Consider the following 20,421-nt stretch of genomic DNA (forward strand, 5'->3'; position numbering starts at 1 on the left):
ATTTTGTCTATTTGTGTAACTCGGGTGAAAGGTACCATTTCATCCCTTGGTTATCAATCTACATATACTAATAACTCCAGTTTAGCTTATTGTGACGGGAAGGAAACTACGGAACCCTACAATGAGCTTGGCCTGACATGCTCTTGGCCGGTTTTTTGGGATAAAATAGATCAAACACTATTATTTCTTTGAGAAAAAAATACTAAAATGTTTGGGAAAGCTTAGGTAAAAAATTTCGAATTTGGTAGGTAAATAGGAATTCATTTTTTTAACAAAATTAAACGTTTTCATTATCTGCTACTTGCATTTCAGCCACACATGTACGGTTGAGGAAATTCATTTTTTAGCAATTAGCGGCTCAAGTAAAAAAGAGCATAGAGAATGTAAGAGCCTCGGTAGAGATTTGGTAGAGAGTACCATTTGGCGTTGAAACTATAGGTCTATGGGGTCACAGCGCGCGCAAGTTTTTTACAGAAATCGCGAAGCATCTGGTTGACGTAACTAGTGACCGAAGAGCTGGCGGCTTCATATTCATTTTAGATTTTAGCTAGTTATAGTAATCATCTGTATATATCCATTGCTCTAATGAGTCAGGCCAAGACAAGTCGGCAATGATTTTGATAGCCCGCACAGTGCAAGTTTTATTTTAAACGTCAAACATCTATGAATTTATGACGTTTACTTATCCCTTGCACAGGCTGTGCTTTGTGTTTTATGGTCGAGTACCTAGACAAATCTTGATAACATTAAATTTGACCAAAATTTGTTATTCTTACTTGCAAAAAGTACTGAGCGGATTTTGCTGCAATTTTGCACAAAAATTGTTCATAAGTACACTGAATTGAGAAGCGTTTTCTCCACTACTAATGCATTTACCCTATATTTGAAGGTACAAAAGGAATAAAGTAATAGACAAGCTAAGACTTCATTAGCGGAGTGTTGTCCTTGTGATAAGTGGGTACCTATGCTCTACGCTGAGTATACTTTGTGTTAAGTGTTAGCTAATAGTAGTCTTAGAAATTGATATTAATAGAGGCATATTGAGGGAATGTTCGTGCTCATACTGAAATAAGTACATAAATAATTTTAAGAATATTTACATCGTGTGAAAATGTTTTTGGCCACCTATTTTAACTAATAAGCACTGTTGTTATATATATTTCAGACATAATAATTTTGCTTATAGGCCCAAAAGTCATCAGGCAAAACTAAACGACTATATCCTTACCTAACTTTGCTATTCAATTAGATTAAATCACTATGCGACATTCAATTAACCAAACCAAACTAAGGCCCTGATTGCTAATAGAGTGGTCAAATGAATGATAATAAAGTGGACTCGATATACTTATTAATTCAGAACTTAATTAGGCTCTTCGAGTTTCGGTATTAGGGAGTTTTAGTGAGGAGGCTTAATAAGCTTTTTGCTTTGAGCCTTGATAAATAAAAACGAATAGCTATTTTAAATTAAAATAAAACTCATGTCATTGTATCGTCTACTTATCTATCTTTAATAACAACGTATTTCGGATTTTTTACAAATAAATTTGGCCATATTATAACGACTCTCCCAAAAAGTGGGAATTCTACGAATGGACCCCACACGTGGGGTTACATTCCGTGGTTAAATTATTATACGTGTGGGAGTGGGATTTAGTTTCATAAGAATAAATACAATTTCATACATTACATTTGACGACCGGTCTGGCCTAGTGGGTAGTGACCCTGTCTATGAAGCCGATGGTCCTGGGTTCGAATCCCGGTAATGGAATGCCCTTAAGATCAAGAGTGAGAATATGAGTAAAGTCAGTAATTGCGGCGCTATAGTGAGGTGACCATTTCCAATACCGATCGTAGAGCTGCAATAGCGAAAGCTTAATCATCGGTTCATCGGTTCATCGGTTATCACTATCAAGGCGAAGAAAAGTTATTTTCTAGTCATAATACCTTTAATTGAAATCGTTAGAGCTATTTTAGATAAGTATAAGAACCAATTGACGGCATAATATTTTATATGATTACATGGCTCTGTTAATAAATAAAGGATAATGACTTATTGCATCGTTATTAGTCTGGATTCTGGCCCAATAAAAGTAAAACAAAAATCAGGAGAAACCGTGTAATAATATGAAAACAGGAAGGATGAGAAAGCGTTTGACCTTTAACTTGGGCCTAAAGAGTAAAGATGCAAATTATTTCTCTTCACAACAATAAGGTGCCTTAAGGGCCCTTTCCCTGTGTATTATTTTGCTGAGTCTTATTTTAAAATGACATTTTTGTGTTAGAGGATCAGGTTAATATTGTATAATTTTTTTAAGTAACTTAAATTATAATTTGACTTAGAAATTCCTTTTTTTTAAGTAGTAAGTATAGTAATAGATTAGTAGGTAGGTACTTACTTTTATCGCTCGTTATTGGGCTTACAATAGGACTTATTCTAACTGTAATCTAATAAGAAGTTACGAATTTGATCTGGATATAATATGTCAGTGTCAAAATGACATTTCTTAAACCAGAAACGTCACTTTTGACACTGACGGATCATATCTATATTAAATCGAGATCAAGTTCACAAACAGTCTGATTGGAAGCAACGACACGACAGGATAGAAATAGTTTACCTTTTAATTTGAGGTTTGCTATCGGGTTACGCTATTGGCGTCCGTTTCCGCAATGTTCAAATTTTATTAAAGTGACGCATCACAATTACATCAGGTTCTGTACCAAATTACCAGCTACTCATCATCATCGTACATTTTGTAGGAGCAATTTACAACCCCAATACGGCGCGAAGTTGACGTTTTCCCATAGGTACTTGATCCATGCTCCTACGTTTACTCTTTGGTTTCCTTGACTTCCTCTTTGCTTCAACTATTCCTTCTATGTTATTTAATGAATTCGTCGTGCCTATAGTTTCAGGTTTCTCTTCTATTATTGCCTGTAGTGTAGTGCAAGGCCTTACCCTCACACATGTATTATAGTATAAGCTGTTATTTATGTGACCTTAGATAATATACGAGTATATACCCCGAGCAAATAGGACTTAGTTCATACTTAAGAACGAACTTCTCTTTTACACTAGTGTCATCCCGAGAAACAAAAATAACTAGGTAGGACTGATAAAACTAATCGCTTTGTGATAACAACAATATGATTATATAGGTATAATCAATTCATGAAAATCACGTTAGCCCTTTACCAGGCTGACAGTTCAAAAATGACAATCGAATGTCAGTCTTACTCATCGAAAATAGAACACATGTTTGAAGAGCCGCATGTGGGAAATATATATCCCTTAGCTTGGTAAAGGGTTAACTTATTTATAGACGGAGGGATGAATTTATTTTAATATGTTTGTAACTAATACGAGTAAATGAAAAATAAATTGTTTTAAGTACAGTATTAAATTATTAGTTACGTGAGTTAAATAATACTACAAAAAAATAATAATATTACGTCTTATTTTAAATAAAAAGGAAATAAACATACCATTTTCATTCCATTTAGCGTAATCATCATAATTTCACTTTATTTTCTCTCACAATAAAGTAAACGCCCGGAAACTGTTATAAATTATTTCCGTGGTCGCCTCACGACTCCTTAACAAGCGAACATAGCCCTAACTGCCACAATAAACAGAATGAACTTGGCTCTATACAGGACTTGAAACTTTTTAATTTTGCCTCCAAACTCCAGCATTGTGCTGCAAAGAGCTCGCAACATTTCAGTCCCTTTTATGTTGGTAGGGCTAAGTTAATTTCAAGTTTTAAGTTGAGCGAAGATGGCTCAATTTTTATTTAATAGCTGGCTTGTAGCTATGTTATCATGTACCGTACACTGAAAACAAATAAATTAGTGGTAGATACACTTACTTAAAATCAATTAAAATAGATCACTGCATATGTAATTTTTAATAGAAATTGACATATTTTCATGGTTTTTCATGATTTCTGGTCAGCGTTTTAGGATTCTGTATTCATCTAGGATCACCCATATAGTTTCGCCGAAGTTAGAGATCCCAAGACGCATTGGCATGGCGAAAACGGCAATGACACAGCTACAGAAAATTTGGCGAGATCGGAACATTCGGATAATCACGCGCAAAACCAAGGCGCACCTCGTGAGCAGTGAGCACGCTCGTATTCGCCATTTTTCTGTATGCCTCTGAGACCTGGACAATTAAAATGGCTGATAAGAAGCGCCTTTGAAATGTGGTGCTAATATATAATTGTGGTTATAACGTATAATTACATAGCAAATTAAGGTAAATGCACCTTTATAGTAAGTAGATTGTTAACCAAGGGATGAAAGGCACCTTTCAAAAATGGTGCCTTTTTCCCGAGTGTCACTAGGTACTTTTCATTTCGAATACGAAGGAAGTAAAATACCAGTGCATTTAAAAAAACACAGCTAAGTATAAACTTCAGTTGTATTTCTTGAGGGTTCTTACAATTAACAATTAAGGTAAAAATATCGTTCTTTATGGAATGGGCAGTTAATTATCAGAATAGAAAATTTACAACGAATCAACTTAAAACCAATATTTTAATTGCTAACCGTAAAAAAAGAAATAAAATCGTACTTAGAAAGTACAGTGCTCTGGAGCAAAAACGTATTATTTTCTGCACACTTTTTAGAACAACAGCAATCCATTTACAGATCATGAGTAATGAACAAATTGTATATCGACATCGCTTCTCCATACAAACGTAGTCCCCATTTTCCTCTATAGATATTGACATTGTGGAAAATATTTTCATAACATTTTATGAATATCAACCATAGCTATGATATTAACTATATGACAACAAGTATTAAAAATGCTTTCTTTGTTTTCCCTAAATACTAACTTAAAATTATTGATAAAGTTTCTAAGTATTTTTTTTACATTTTGAGTATTTTGTTTAACAATTAGTATTTTGTAGAAGTAATTAGTTTGAGAAGGGTTTGAGAAGCATTAGAGAAGTCGTACTACCGTTCGCTAATTTTCGCATTCCCTTTGTCTAGCTTCGTAAGTGTTTTTTATTTAGGTATTTAATTTTATATGCAATTGTAAAAAAATATAACAACTATCCATAGGAATAAAAAACACGCGCCTAAAAACCCTTCTATCTATGAATGAGTTGACGCATACGCAGTCACTATCAAATCGTGATAAACGGGTGCCCGACAAGGCAAACAAACGTAAAAAAAAAACAAGCAATCACAAAAATCATAAGGGTATCTTTACTGTCGTATGTCGTGTGTAGACATGCCGTACACGTACAGTACCTACGTCGTAGACTTTAAACCCCAAAGAAATGCTGTTTCTAAAAAAATCTGAAAATAGGGAAAACAAAAATTCTGTAAGTTACATGTCGAAGAAAAACAGAACATTTAAAAACGTTCACATTTAAAAACGTACATAGATTCGTGAGCTACAGACCAGTCAACACAGAAAAAAATTAACAAGAATATGTTAAAAAAAAAACATTTAGGTACATTATTTACTGCGACGATATATTTACATATATACTTTCTAATTTACCGGGACTGAAACCCAGGTCTTTAAATTTTAAAGGCAGGATCTCTCAACGGGAGTTTTGTTTATTTAGGGGTTTTATTATTACTGGCTTAAAATATTTAAATTTTAGAAATGACTACTGCAGAGTCCCTAGTGTAAATTTATTCGATTTCGTGACATGACGTACGCGTTTGCGTTAAGTCTCATTTTGTATGTGATTTAGAAACAGCGCGCCAAGCGGAACGTTTTGGAAACTCAAATATAAAATGAGACTTGACGCAAACGCGTACCTACGTCAAGTTACGCCATCGAATAAATTTACACTACACACAGATCATAAATAGAAATCTGGTAAACGTCGGTGGTAAATAGCTATTGCAGATATTTCATTAAATCGTCAAAGGGTGTCTACGTGTTGGCTTCGGCTCCGGTCTCGCCGTTACAATTTCAGGACAACATTTTTTCCACCATTACATTTACGTGAAAGCAGAATAATTAAACATCAAACACAAAAAAAAAACAATGCAAATATTATGCTGATTTAGTGGCAAACACAATAAATACTATTACAGTTTATGGTACAAAACACAATAAAGGTTGGTACTACAACAGTTAAGGCCGCAAGAAGCCAGTCATCAAACTTGAACTATTCGCAGTTTGCAAACTATGCGTCGCACGGGGTCCTGAGCAGCGGAACCCTAAAAACTAGGTCGCAATTAAGGCTGAAATTCGCCTTTGAAGTTATATTTTACGATGACATAAAACGCCTTGTCATTTTCATGCGTTGTTGCGTATAAAAGCGTCGGGTAGACAAGTTTATTTTATTTTGATCTAAACACAAATTTTAACATAAATAATTAAGTTCTTAATTTTTTTTAAAAACATAACCTATGGTTATCTTAAGCACTAAGAGTGCGCGAAGCACGGTCGTCGTGAACGCTGCTGCTTGCACGGTCAGTGAATGGGAAACGAGACCTAGGCTCTTCGAAATGTGCCTGCCGCTCAAGTGACTAAAAACACGTGGGTTTAAATAAACCGTAAAATTAGTTTAATGTTAGTATGTCTCACGACAGTTTAAATTCGATAACCTATTGTCTTGTTCGCTGTTATTAAAAAAAATATATAGAAATATAGGCAAAAATCCGTCTCCAATTAATGTTTGAACTTGTCTATTTTCTCCCTTGATGGTCTCATCGGAAGATCAGCGCTGGAAGCCACCAGCAACATGCTGAGATGAGGCCATTTCGTGGCACTTTATATTTTCTTTGTTTTTACTATATTATGTAATGTAATGTGTCTTGTTTGTGTTTACGAATAAAAATTATTTTATTCTATTCTAATCTATTGCTGGTTAATGAAGGGACATTTAGATCCTAAAATAATACCTCTTATACTCAATCAATAATATGAGCTATGTCGGACACCTACCGTCAACTGTCAAACCGATAATTTTTGAATATTTTAGGACGGCGCGCCCCAGTACAACCCGCGGCCCGACATTTTGAATGTAAGATCCTATTTGTACATCTAATGTTGGTAGGAAATGGAGTCTTTTGAGTCTAAATTTAAAGAACTTCATTTGTTTTTACACGACTCAGTGCTTAAAAAACTTCCGAGTCTTTTAAGCCACCAGTCAAGTCCTTTAAGCGCAACTTAAAAAGACTCAAGTCTACGGATAAAAACTTCGTCAAAAAATTTAGGTTTTATCTAAATGAACAGTAATAAAATAGGCGTTATTGAATAATGTGTGAACCTTACCCTTGAATTTCATGTGAAGACAATACCTTTTAACAAAATTTTATATATAATTTAAGAGTGTACTTAAAGGAGTATTTACAAAAGACTCATGTCTCGATAAGAACTCAAATTTCGACTTAATTACTAGAGTCTAAAAAACCGAGTCGAGTCTTAAAGCAGAGAACTTAATGAACACGACTCTTAATACTACCTACATCTCGAAACGCTGTAACAAGTATAACACATATAAAAGAACGTAATAAATATATTAACACGTTTTCCTTCGCGACTGTACGCCCGTAAATGTGACCCATAATATGACGGATGCTTAACGAGATTTGAGCTTTAAAAGGACGAAATCAAGCAGTTAAGTTGTTACCAGGGTTCCGTCAAAGGAAACCAATTAATAGCTATGGGAAGAAACGAGGAAAAGCAATTCATATAAATTAAGTGATACTGATGATAAAGTACTAGAATTAGAAATAAGAAAAACGTTGTTGCATTGACAAGTTTTAGTTTACGCTACTTAGTCAAGTATTATTTAGCGTAACAACTACTAAATTAAAAATTAACCCAAATTAATCATTATGACCAATTATTAAGTTAACATGATTAACTACTTAGTACACACAAGATTTAGAAACCTGTAGGTATAATTTTTTTAACTCTTATCCCTTGACAATTACCTGGGTATACCATTCTACAGCCGGAGCATGTGCGGGAAGAAATTCCTCTGAAACCATGTGAGGGTGCCGACAGCGAGCGGTGGGTAGTTGAATGTGCAGCTAGTGTACGGTGTTGCATGATTTTCTTTAGCAGGATTGGTCCTTAGGACCCAAGGATCGATTTAAGAAGGAGCCACCAAAATTGATGATTAAAATTACAAAATATTTCTTAAGCAGCCAGACCAAGAAGGGGCCCAACCATCCTCAGATCCACATAGTTTCGCTATGAGTATGAGTACAATGGTAATTATGAGATAGCCGAAAATACAAAAGCTAGAAAGTTGAATTTTGTACATCAGGCTACGCTTATAATGTATACGAGATATAAGAAACGATTTTGCAAAATTCGACCCCTAAGGGGACGAGAATATGAGTAAAGTTACAATATTGTCTTGGCAGCTTTAAAGCGTCTGGTGAAAGTTACCACCGGCAGAAATGGTCTGGCAATGATGATTATCAATTTTTAACAATATTTTATTTTTATTTATTTTCTTTATTGGAGAAACAACAGAAGCAGTGAACAATAAGTAAATAATATATTTAAGAATATAAGCTGTTGATAAACTTATGGTTGTCCACAAAAAATGTGAGATTACGAAGAAATTAGGGTAAACGGATTGTTTACATTATTTGCCATTTCTTTTGAACTCCACTTTATATTATTGTTATTCAATCACTGTTTTCCTAAAAAACATAAATAATAGATATAGATATTAAAATGCATTTCTTTATGTAAACCTTTTCTCACTGTAAAATCATTTTTAAGTAATAGATTTTTATTTTATATAAATTGCACATCTCATGACATCTCATTATTAATTGTTTGTTTTTATTGAATCAGTTTTGTATTGTTTTACAAGTTTGATTGTAATATTTATAAGTTTTATTGATGCATATAGCATGTTATTATTTATATTCAGGTGAGATCGTGGTCAAACGCCTGCCTATCGTTATATATTAAAAAAAAATACCACCTATAAGTAATAAAGCATGATTCTGGTTCGGATTCCATTATTCAATATATACTCTTGTCTTCAATACACGTACCTATTACAGTTCCAGCCTTCAGGGGCACACTTTCCGAACTAATAACGTTCAGTAGAGCGTCCTAATATTAGGGTCTGTTGTCATGGAAATTCATTAATCAGTCAACAGGCAAATTAATAAATAATGATGCGATACGTTTTGGCCGCAGGGGCCTTGATTTGTTGCATGCATATGTGTGTGTTGTAAGTTGTATAGTCTGAAGAGAGCTTTAGGGAATAATAATAATAATTCAGCCTATATACGTCCCACTGCTGGGCACAGGCTTCCTCTCATGCACGAGAGAGCCTGGGCTATAGTACCCACGCCTACGCTAGCCAAATGCGGATTGGGGACTTCACATACACCTTTGAATTTCTTCGCAGATGTAAGCAGGTTTCCTCTCGATGTTTTCCTTCACCGAAAAGCTAGTGGTAAATATCAAATGATATTTCGTACATAAGTTCCGAAAAACCCATTGGTACGAGCCAGGATGTGAACCCGCGACCTCCGGATTGAAAGTCGGACGTCATATCCACTCGGCCACCATAGCTCAGCTTTAGGGAATATAGGAAATTTATATACAGATTTGAACCCGGGACCTCCATCCTCTGCTTAGTAGGCAGTAGAGTCACTATCGACTAGGTTAGAAGGCTGTCAATACATTACATAATAGTCTTATGGCATTAAGTCTGCCTATTGTACTGTAAGGTGTTCAAAAAAAGGTTTAGAAAATAAATAAAATAGATAAAAGAATTACACCAATTTTAAACATTCTAGACAGATTGATAAGTTACCTAAAATGAGTGTTTAGGGGTTAGGCAAAGTTTTTTAATAATCTCAGAAATAATTTTAGAAAACTGTAGTATGATCCCCGTTAAAATAAAGTACCAAAGTTTTTTTAGCGACAGCAGGACCCTAACGTACCAATTATTAATCATAGTAAAGTAACCAGAATCCAAAGTTCGTAAATACCAGAAGGTTGCGCGCAGGCGCGGAGGCTGCTGCGCTGTAGTGGGGAGCAGAGGTTGTATTCCGCGCGTGCAAAGTGCCCGCGTCGCGCTGTGCCTGGAGGATGAAGTGAATCGTGCTCAGTGAGTGATAAAGTGATGAGTGCATTCGTGTGAAACACCGGGTAGGTAAGTGGAATTTTTTAACCACGTTTTTTTGATATTAATAAGCTATAAAAAGTACACGTGAAGAGTTAAAACGGCGCGAACGGTTGATTTATTCGGTAAAGTTTTTGAAAGTTGCCGGTTTATAATAAACTCTAAATAAAAGACAATCTATTCTTGTTTTTTATACTGTCTCGTTAACTTCATAATTTTATTTTTGTCAATAATGATTTTCAATTTTCGAAGTCTTTTTCTTTATGTAATAAAAAGGATATGTAGATATTTATTGAGGAGCTTGAAATGGAAACTAGAGATACAAGTAGTGACATAATTATCTAAAATGCGCATAAATAGAACTTAATAAAAAAAGGTTACTTTATTTACCACTTACTTACCTTACTTTATTTTACACTTCAGAATATAATTGATATTTAAACCAACCAAATGTAGTATAAAGTTTTAGTAAATGTAGGCTTCGTGGCGTACTAACGAATGATACACAGATTTCAGTTTTTAATAGAGGCGCAGGGCGACGCAAGAGACTGTATTGCAGCAAATGCTCAGAGCCTGCCTATAATTAGGAAACTGTAATTAGGAAGGTCTTTCTAGGAGCACGTTACACAAGTTAATAATATTAAAGTAGGATACTGAAATGAAATAAAATTTGGACGTGTTGGAACATATTTCTCCTGCTCTTTAGTAGGCCGGTAATGTAGATTGAGACGATTTTGCTTGCCTGTCACGAGTCGTTTTTTACTTCTCCTAAATAATAATGTAAGACGCCATTGTGTCGTAAAACTTCAATTTAAGTTAAAGGAATTTCGCGAGGAAATTTATTTCAATTCATAATTTCAGTTTATAGGGTAATAAATATAAAATTTGTGGCCTCACCAGAAATACCTTCTATATTACAGCTAAATTAAGTCTAACTTATGAAAAACGAAAACACAAGACTTCTGAGTTTCAGTGGACCTTTGGCCTGCTTGTACGTAACTAGTAGTGTATAGGTACAGCTAAGTTTTGTATTGATTTAAATGAACTCGATTTTACACTCATAATTTTAACGAAATCGGGATTTAATCGCGTGTACTTACTTCTATTAGGTATTAGGACTGATGTATCCAACGTGCAGCGTGACATTATGCTCTTTGTCGCAGACAGAGCAGACTGGTGAGAAATTCTGTCAACATCTTCAATAAGTCTGATTCTGATTCTCACGAAATTCATGTCAACAAAGGTGTGGCCCGTGAATAAAAGCTTTAACAGTGTTCGATATATTTAAACTTTCCAGTTTCCATATTCATAATAAATCTACTTATATTCCACTGCAATAAAATGTATTTTGATGATGAAAAATTAATATTAAGAGTCACATAAACCCGCCACCAAAAAGCCGCTCCCATACGTTTTAAAATACATGAATACATATACGTATCATAATATATATTATATCTGTCTGGTACTACGAGTGCTAGCCGTTCACTTCAAGTTGGCCGTCGGCGACCGTTACATGATAACGTCACAGATACAATTACTAGTACTGACGACAAAATTTCATGCTTTATTTTTTAATGTTTAATTTATTTAATATTTTTTGTGATTGTATTAGATTTACCTAAGTATCTAATAATAAGTAGTGGTAAGCCGAATGGATCAGGCGTCAGAGGGAGTGTTGCGGGGAAGTGGGTCGGGAGATAACGACCAACTTGACGCGAACGGGTAGTAGTCTTGGTTGCTAAAAATTGTCACACGACAGTTTAAATTCGATTAACTTCCGGCCCGATTCGAAGAATGAGATACGAAAACGATAAGTTCTGCTTTAGATAAGTTCTCATTTAGATATCGTTTATATGTCGAATAATTGACAGAAGCAGCTCGATTTGGGCAACCAATGTCACTTTGACGTTAGAAATATTGTAGATAGATCTTATTGGGGTCACAGTGGAATCGAAAAATCTTCAAATCGGGCCGTTCTACTCGCTCTAATTTCCTTGTTTCTTAGCAAGGCTAGTACAATTTCTAGCAGCCCTTGTACATTTTCATGTCTTTAGAATGTCTTTTTGAAGTGAGAGCGTAACTTCGATTAAGTATGTCTATATGACGGCGACTAAGTTCGTGAGATACTTAACAGACTTGAACACTTTGGAATATTTAAACAATAATTTCGGTGCTGGTTCATACGGAGAGCTCCTGTTGACTACTCCTGAGAGTGACGTAACTTTGTGAACATTTGTTTTAGGCTGATACGAAAAATCCTAGTTATTATAAATAATACGGGTAATAAATAGTCTAAATAATACGTTTCTCTTCCCTTAAATGTCACTTTGTTAAGGGCCTATTTCAAAATTTAGCATTTTATCTACCAGTTAAGCTTATTTAAATATTGTGAAACGCCAACGATGACTTTATTCGTCAGATAAGTAGCAAGTAGCTTATTCGGGACTTAACTTGGATATTGTGAAACAAGCCCTAAGTTTAATATCTTTACAGTCATTCTGGTCATTCTGGGAAATTAATTATCAAAGCCTACTGCAGGCTTAGCACGAGTCCGTAGAGACAGTATCTCGCACGCGAGAATGACCCGTCCCTTAATACAGTTAGAAAATGACTCTGAGGCCAATTCGAATTAAAATTTTAATGTCAAAATTGTGTTGTCATTTTGTTATCATTCGTCTGTCTCGCTTTCTTTCTCGCTCGCGCCAGTACACGTACGAACAAATTCACGCGCAAATTATAGCAAAATGACATAATGTTGATATCAAAATTTAAGTTTGACGTAGCCTCCGATAGCTTTCCCGCTTGCGAGATACTGTCGCGGTACACTCGTTTTATTTCGACGACCGGTCTGGCCTAGTGGGTAGTGATCCTGCCTATGAAACCGATGGTCCCGGTAAGAGCATTTATTTGTGTGATTAAGTTTTTGTTCCTAATTCATGGGTGTTTTCTATATATAAGTATGTACTTATGTATACAAGGTGCCCGTGAGCATTGCGAGACATTTTAACTAAGCATTCCTGGTAATATTAAGAAACTAAAATGTCATATAAAATTTTCTGGATTAGGCCTAGTTTTAGAGATAGTTAAATGTTTTTAGAAAAAAATTATTCGAGAGGCTACCCCAAATAAATAAATAAATCATTGTAGTTAATTTTAGGTTATGTGTTTATCAATAAAAATTACGTTTTATGTACAGGAGTGTTCAAAAAAAGGGAAAAAAAAAAACAAAAATTTTTTTTTTTGTCGAATTTCACTAAAAGTCATATAACATTTTGTGCTTTCGTTGCCATCAGGAATGCACCGTTAAAATCTCTCGCAATGCTCATGGGCACCTTGTATAAGTATGTATCCCGCCGCCTAGTACCCAGAGTACAAGCTTTGCTTGGTTTGGGGCTAGGTTGACCTGTGTAAGATTGTCCCCAACATAATTTTTATTTTATTTAAGTGTACAGTACAGGATCATTAACAAATACTACTTAAATATTTATTTCTGTTAAAATACCACACCGCCTACAATACTTCCTCATAATTTTACTTTAGGTACATTAAATAAGCTCTTTACTTGCAATACACAGAAAAAGCTTTCGCTCTCTGTTCTTTTATCATGCTCCTAAAATTTTATTATCAGGCACGGCTGTCCGCGGGGTAATAAAAATATGCTCCAAATTCCATTTCGTAGGAATTTTCAGATAATGGGTTGTGACAGGAACGTAATAACAGGATTTGGTGAGGATATTGTAACATAAACAACACAGGCTTAATAAGTAAACCATCTGTATATAAATAATTATTGTTTTCACCGGAATTTCAAATTAACTTTTCATAGTCCATTGTCAAGGGTTGTGATCCTAGGAACATTCATTTTTCTCTTATTTAAGTCGTGTTATGTACAATTTACTTTGACAGTGAAATATAATATTCCTATCTATTTGTAAGTACTGGTCCCGTCTTTGATTCTAAATTTATCCTATCGGTTGCGACCGGATACGGATTCAAGGGACAAATTATGCAATCATTCAGAAGATATCTCATGCAAATATTTAACAATTACATTACATAGGTATATGAAATCTTTTTTTATTTAACATTTTTTGAAGGTTGAAATTATGTAAGGATATAACCATTTGAAACGATCAAGTTGTAATTATACAAAAACTTTGACCTCAGAAGAAACTAAAAAGGGTAAATTTATATATCTAAAAACATTTCCTTTATCATGAATCAATTAGATCTTTTTAAGGAGTAAATTGGAACAACAAAAAAGTGAATCTTGAACAGTTGTTGCATAAAAATCACTTCTACACTCAGTCGAAATTATCCCAGGTGTTCTCGAAATTACCTGCTCCATAAAATCGTTTATATAATATCTTATTTTTATAGTTGCATCAAAGACACACAGATATTTTTTTTTGAGTTGCATATATTTTACAAATCCAGCAGTATAAAAAAGTTTTATAACAAAGGGTTGATGAATAATAAATGTACATATATACAATTTAATAAAAAATGGCATGACATTACACACACAGTCCAAAAATATATCGAACACATTGAGGTATATGTAGTACATATATATATCGAACAACACACAAAGCACCTCGTACAAATCAACAGTGACAACGCCCGCCCGCGACAACGCCGCATCGACAGTAATGCAGTTTTAGTTTTCTTTCGAATGTCAGTACTTTGGGAGGAATTGTCAGCTTTCATTTCTGTTGCTACAAATAATACATTCGATTTTTTTTTAATAAGGTAGTCCTTTGGTAAATAGAAGGGACTGATATAGGTTAGTATTTCAGGCATTCGCAATGCTATTGGGGATCATAAAGATTTTTAAGTATGTCGCTAAAAGTGCTAAAACTCCGTAAATAATAAATATATAGGGAAGTGAGTAAGTAAATATTATTTATGTACCTGTTCGTAGGCTTATATTAATGTGCAAATAGCACCCGTTTTCTTTCAAAGGAAACCCGCCAAAGGAGGCTTATGATTTCGAAACGTGCGTCGTTTCTTTAGCATGGCCTACAGATCTGTTGACAGATTACAACGTATGTGTGTTAAAATTACAACGTGTCATTTGAAAATTAAAAATATTTTAAACTATACCCCTCTCCCCCCTTAGCACTGGAGGCCTTGGTAATTTTTTTCGTTTTGTATATGACAATTATTTCGTTTGTAAAGTGTTGTAGGTTGGTGTTATGTTTAAGCAATGAAACACCGATTTGGACTGACATTACATTTATTAGGCGAATATGTCGGTACTTGTAGCTTTCCGAGCTACCTACAAATCTACCATACATAACATTGTCCTCCTCTAAATTAACCAAAACGTTTCTTAAAATATTACAATAATGGTTCATCATAGATGAGACATGACTTATATTACTTATAAGATAGCTGTTATTGTTGTTGTAATTGTTAGTTAAGTGTCACATGAGTATTTATAGCATTATGGAAATAGTCTACATTATGAAATAAAGGGCATATTTATTACGTCACAGGTCTAATAAGCATGTTTGTGACTAACTATTAACAATTAAATCAGACAAATATAAAAATGTACTAACTTTAAAATCTACAAACAATATGGTTTTTATTAGTATACACATATTATAAGGCGTAATGGCAAAGGGACGAATAATTTCGACTAATAACCTACATTTGTTTAAATCTTTCTAAACAACGGACAGCAGCTTTCCGGCGCGAACGTTCGTCACGTTTTGTCGGAGTCCCCGGGGGCGTGCCATACTCATCCTCGCATCCGCCTTCCCCGTCGTTTTGATCCGTATCGTCAGCGGGCAACCCCGTGGCATCCGGAATGTCTACTTGGACCTTGTCCGCTGGCTGATCGGAGACGGGTGATATATTAGGTGCTTTAGCGTCAATGTCACTGAGCGTAAATCTCGACTTTCTGAAATGTAGTTGATCTACGTGTCGTTTATGTGTGCGGCCGTCACTCGTTCGCACTACATAAGATACGGGTCCTTCTCACGCGAGCACCAGGCCCTCGGCCCACTTGTGCGCTCCGCGCGCGTAGTCTCGCACCAGAACCTCGGCCCCCTGCTCTGCCTGGCGCAGCGCGTGGCGCTCGCTGCGCCGCTCGCTGGCCCGCTGCGCGGTGCGCACCACGTCCGCAGTGTCGGGCCGAAGCAGGTCGAGGCGACCGCGTAGCCGCCGCCCTAGAAGCGCCACAGCCGGTTCTTTCTTAGTAGTACTGTGTTCCGTATTTCTGTACATGAACAGAAACCTACTGAGAGCCGCGACATCCTTCTCGTTCTCGATAACGGCTTTTTTTAACACTCGCTTAATGGTACGTACCGCATTTTCGGCCGCGCCATTGCTGGCCGGATGATAAGGAGCTACTAAGGTGTGTCGAATTCCGTTTCGTCTAAGATAAGAGCCGAATTCGGCCGATGAAAACGGTGGCCCGTTGTCGGTGACCAATTGTTTCGGCAGGCCAAAGCGTGCAAATAGTGTTCGTAAACAATCAATTACCATAGAAGCAGATCCCGTTTTAATTTTTTCGACCTCTATCCATTTAGAGTGAGCGTCGATTATAACTAAATAATAAACATTATTAAAAGGCCCCAGAAAATCTAAGTTTAATCTCGCCCAGGGTTCCTCTGGCCACGGCCACGAGTGCAGCGGCACGGGTGCCGGCGCAGGGCGCTGCGCGCGGCACGCGGCGCACTGCTCCGCCACCCGCTCGATGTCCGCGTCCAGTGTGTCCCACCAAACGTAATTCCGCGCGATCTGTTTCATCTTTACAATACCGGGGTGGCCACCGTGTAATTCGTTCAAAACCGCAACTCGTAAAGATTTTGGAATAACCACTCGATATCCCCATATTAAACAACCCTGGTCTATATTAAGAGATTCTTTTCGATTAAAATAAGGCTTTTCTGACTCACTGCTATTATTTGGCCATCCGAACATAACGTACCCGTAAATTTTGCTCAGAACGGGGTCTTTCGCCAACTCACTTTTAACCTCCTTAAAACTAAGTGGAAAATCCCCTTCTACAAAATTTAAATAGCTACATCCCTCGTCTTTTATACTCGGCCTATTCTGACTAACTAAAGGAAGACGAGAAAGAGCGTCCGCATAACAGTTCCGCTCTGATCGGATAAATTCAATATTAAAATCATACGCGGCTAACTTTACCGCGTAACGCTGCAAACGGCTTGCCGCAGTCACCGGTAGCCCTTTGTTTTTACCAAATATGTAGCTGAGTGCCCTGTGGTCCGTCCGCAACGTGAATTTCCGCCCGTACACATACTGGTGATGTTTAGTGACACCAAACACGATCGCCAGCGCCTCCTTGTCGATTTGCGAGTAGTTGCACTCGGCGGCGTTCAGCGTGCGCGAAGCGCAGCACAGAGGTCGCTCCACGCCGTCCGCGCCCCGTTGAGTCAAGGCCGCGCCCAGGCCGTAAGGGCTGCTGTCCACCGAAAGAATTAGCGGCAGTGATGGATTATAGTGTGCTAACACTGGAGCACTGCTTAACACTTTTTTTATTTTTTTAAAGGCATCATCACATGATTCGTCCCAATTCCATTTTACATTTTTCTTTAAAAGACTGTACATTGGTTTTAAAATATCGCTCATATTAGCACAGAATTTTGCATAAAAATTAACAAGCCCCATAAAACTTTTAAGTTGTGTTAAATTTGAGGGGGCCGGGGCATTAACAATAGCAGCAATTTTTCGTTCATCCGTATGCAAACCATACTTATCAATTCTATAGCCCAGGTAGTTTACACTGTCTTTAAAAAATTGACACTTAGCAAAATTAATTCGTAAGCCGTTCTCTTTTAATCTCTGTAAAACGGCTCTTAAGTTAGACATATGCGTTGCCTTGTCTTTCCCCGTTACACAAATATCGTCGGCGAACACGGCCGTCGACGGCAAACCACTCAACGTCTCCTCCATGATCTTTTGAAAGTTTTCGGGAATACACTTTATTCCAAACGGGACGCGTTTGTATACAAATGTACCGACGTGAGTGGTTATGGCCGTCATCGGCTGTGACTCCTTCTCCAGAACACATTGCTGAAAGGCGTTAGACAGGTCCAGTTTGGTATACTGTTCGCCTCCGCCCAAAAGAGCAAACAGGTCCTCGATCCGCGGCAGCGGGTAATGAAAATCTTTTAACCGCGGATTTATTGTTATTTTATAGTCGCCACAGATACGTATGGTGCCATTTGCTTTTACTACAGGCACTATAGGGGTCCCATATTCTGATCTGTCGACTTTATAAATAACCCCCTCCCGCTGTAAGCGATCGAGCTCCCGTTCCACGCGCTCGCGAAGCGCCAACGGTAACGCCCGCGCCTTAACAAAAACTGGCGTGTCGTCCTTGAGACGGAGCTGCAGTCGCGACTTGAACGTGCCTAACCCCCCAGCGAAAACTTCTGGAAACTCTTGCTTAAGAGATTCTGCCATAGAGTCCTCACCTTGAAAATTGATACAATCGGTAACCCTTAACTTTAATCGTCTAATCCAAGTACGGCCCATCAAAGGAGGACCGCCGTTTTCGATTACATATAACTTCAGTCTATCTACATTGTTACCGTATCCTACTTCAACATCCAAATATCCTACTGTCTTGATAGGATCTCCGATGTATGACCTAAAACGTAACATTTTATTTTGTAAGGGCAAATGGGAAAAACATCTATCATAATAGTCTTTAGATATAGCCGAAATTCTGCTACCCGTGTCGACTTCAAATTTGCACCGTATTTTCTGCACAGTAAGCGTAACGTAAAAGGGGCCGTCCCCAATGTCCACATCACTGTCAATTTTATAAAAATGGCAATTACTATCATCCGAATCAGAATCGTTTAAAAAGTACTGACCTTTTGTTGACTTTTTAGATACCTCCTTTCTGCACATCACTTTCAAATGGCCTTTTTCACCGCACGCGTCGCATGAAAATTGTTTGTACCGACATCTGCCCTCCGCGTGACCGGTCTTGCCGCAGCGCGCACACGGCGCCCGCGGCGCGGCCGTCGCCGCCGCCGCCGGGCCCGCGCCCCGCCGCCGCGCCGCTCCCACGCGATGCAGACCGTCGTTCGGCGGCGCCGACGCCGACGCCGACGCTGACGCGCCCGCCGGAGCGCCCACCGCCGCGTGCTTCTCTGCCGCCTCTAGAGCCAGGGCAAGTTCTACGGCGCGCTTGTAGTCGATGGCCCGCACGGCAAATAGCCTCGACCTCATCTCTTCGCTCAGCAGCCCCGACACGAATTGATCGCGAAGGTTGACCTCGAGACCCGTCCCGAAGTTACACGTTTTGGCCAGATGTTTTAAATTCTGTAGGTATTCGCGTATACTTTCACCGAGTAGCTGCTTTCTTTGACGGAAGATGTGTCGTTCCGCTATTTCCGATCTCTCGGGTTCCAAATGCTCCCTTACTAGCTTGACTAAGTCGTCGAATGTTTGGTCCTCGGGTTTAGAGGGTGCACACAAATCACACATAAGCTCATAACACTCCGCACCGACTAAAGTTACTAGTGACGCCACGTGTAAATTGTCGTCGATCGCGTTTAACGTGATGAATTGTTTAACCCGACGCACATAAGCATCCCAGTCTGACCCGACACGAAAACACTCCACACTTCCGAGAGGCATTGTACACAAGCTATTACACACTAAAAATCGTTACTAAATGGGTTTTAAACACCAAAATACCGATCCCGTCGCCAGTGTTATGTTTAAGCAATGAAACACCGATTTGGACTGACATTACATTTATTAGGCGAATATGTCGGTACTTGTAGCTTTCCGAGCTACCTACAAATCTACCATACATAACAGTTGGGATCTCATTAAACAATTTTATCATACTTATGACAGAAGAGCCCGCTCACTTACAAGAAAGCAACGGTATGAACCAATACTGTTTGTAAATTACACCATTCCTTAACTAAATTTGATCTATCTTAGTTATGTGCGGTTTGCTATCAATTTTAATATGTTTATATAGTGACTTACGGTATCATCAAATTTTATTCCTAGCGTTGTTCCGGCTTTTTGCCACGGCTCTTGCCCCAGTATGGGGTCCGCATGGTAACTAATAAGCAATACTTTTTACGAAAGATACTGCTATCTAACCTTTCAAGCCAGAGGGGAACTGCCTTATTAGAATAATTCCGGGTCCCTCACGATGCTTTCCTTCATCGAAAAGGGACTGGTAAATATCAAATGATTATCGTACAAATGTTCAGAAAACTCATTGGAGCTGGAATTTGTATCCGCGACCTTCGGATTGAAACCGCTTCACGCACTGTAGTGACAAGGTACTATTTATTAAAATTGC

General features: G+C 37.5%; 2 protein-coding genes across 2 annotated transcripts in view; one reads left to right on the plus strand and one right to left on the minus strand.

Moving 5' to 3' along the window:
• Positions 1-7,940: 7,940 nt before the first annotated feature.
• On the minus strand, positions 7,941-19,733 carry LOC133516649 (uncharacterized protein K02A2.6-like). The gene is made up of 4 exons (XM_061849667.1): positions 16,093-19,733; positions 15,760-16,011; positions 9,916-10,056; positions 7,941-8,067 (listed from the first exon to the last, which is right to left on the minus strand). Exons 1-4 carry the CDS (start codon positions 19,731-19,733, stop codon positions 7,941-7,943), a joined length of 4,161 nt encoding a protein of 1,386 aa, XP_061705651.1.
• Positions 9,030-20,421, plus strand: part of LOC133516218 (uncharacterized) — a 145,494-nt gene continuing 134,102 nt past the window's right edge. The window contains exon 1 of the mRNA XM_061849030.1: positions 9,030-10,127. The gene's annotated coding sequence lies outside the window, so the exon portion shown is untranslated. The remainder of the gene's footprint in view (positions 10,128-20,421) is intronic.

This window comes from Cydia pomonella, chromosome 3 (genome assembly GCF_033807575.1).
Source record: "Cydia pomonella isolate Wapato2018A chromosome 3, ilCydPomo1, whole genome shotgun sequence".
Lineage (NCBI taxonomy): Eukaryota > Metazoa > Arthropoda > Insecta > Lepidoptera > Tortricidae > Cydia > Cydia pomonella.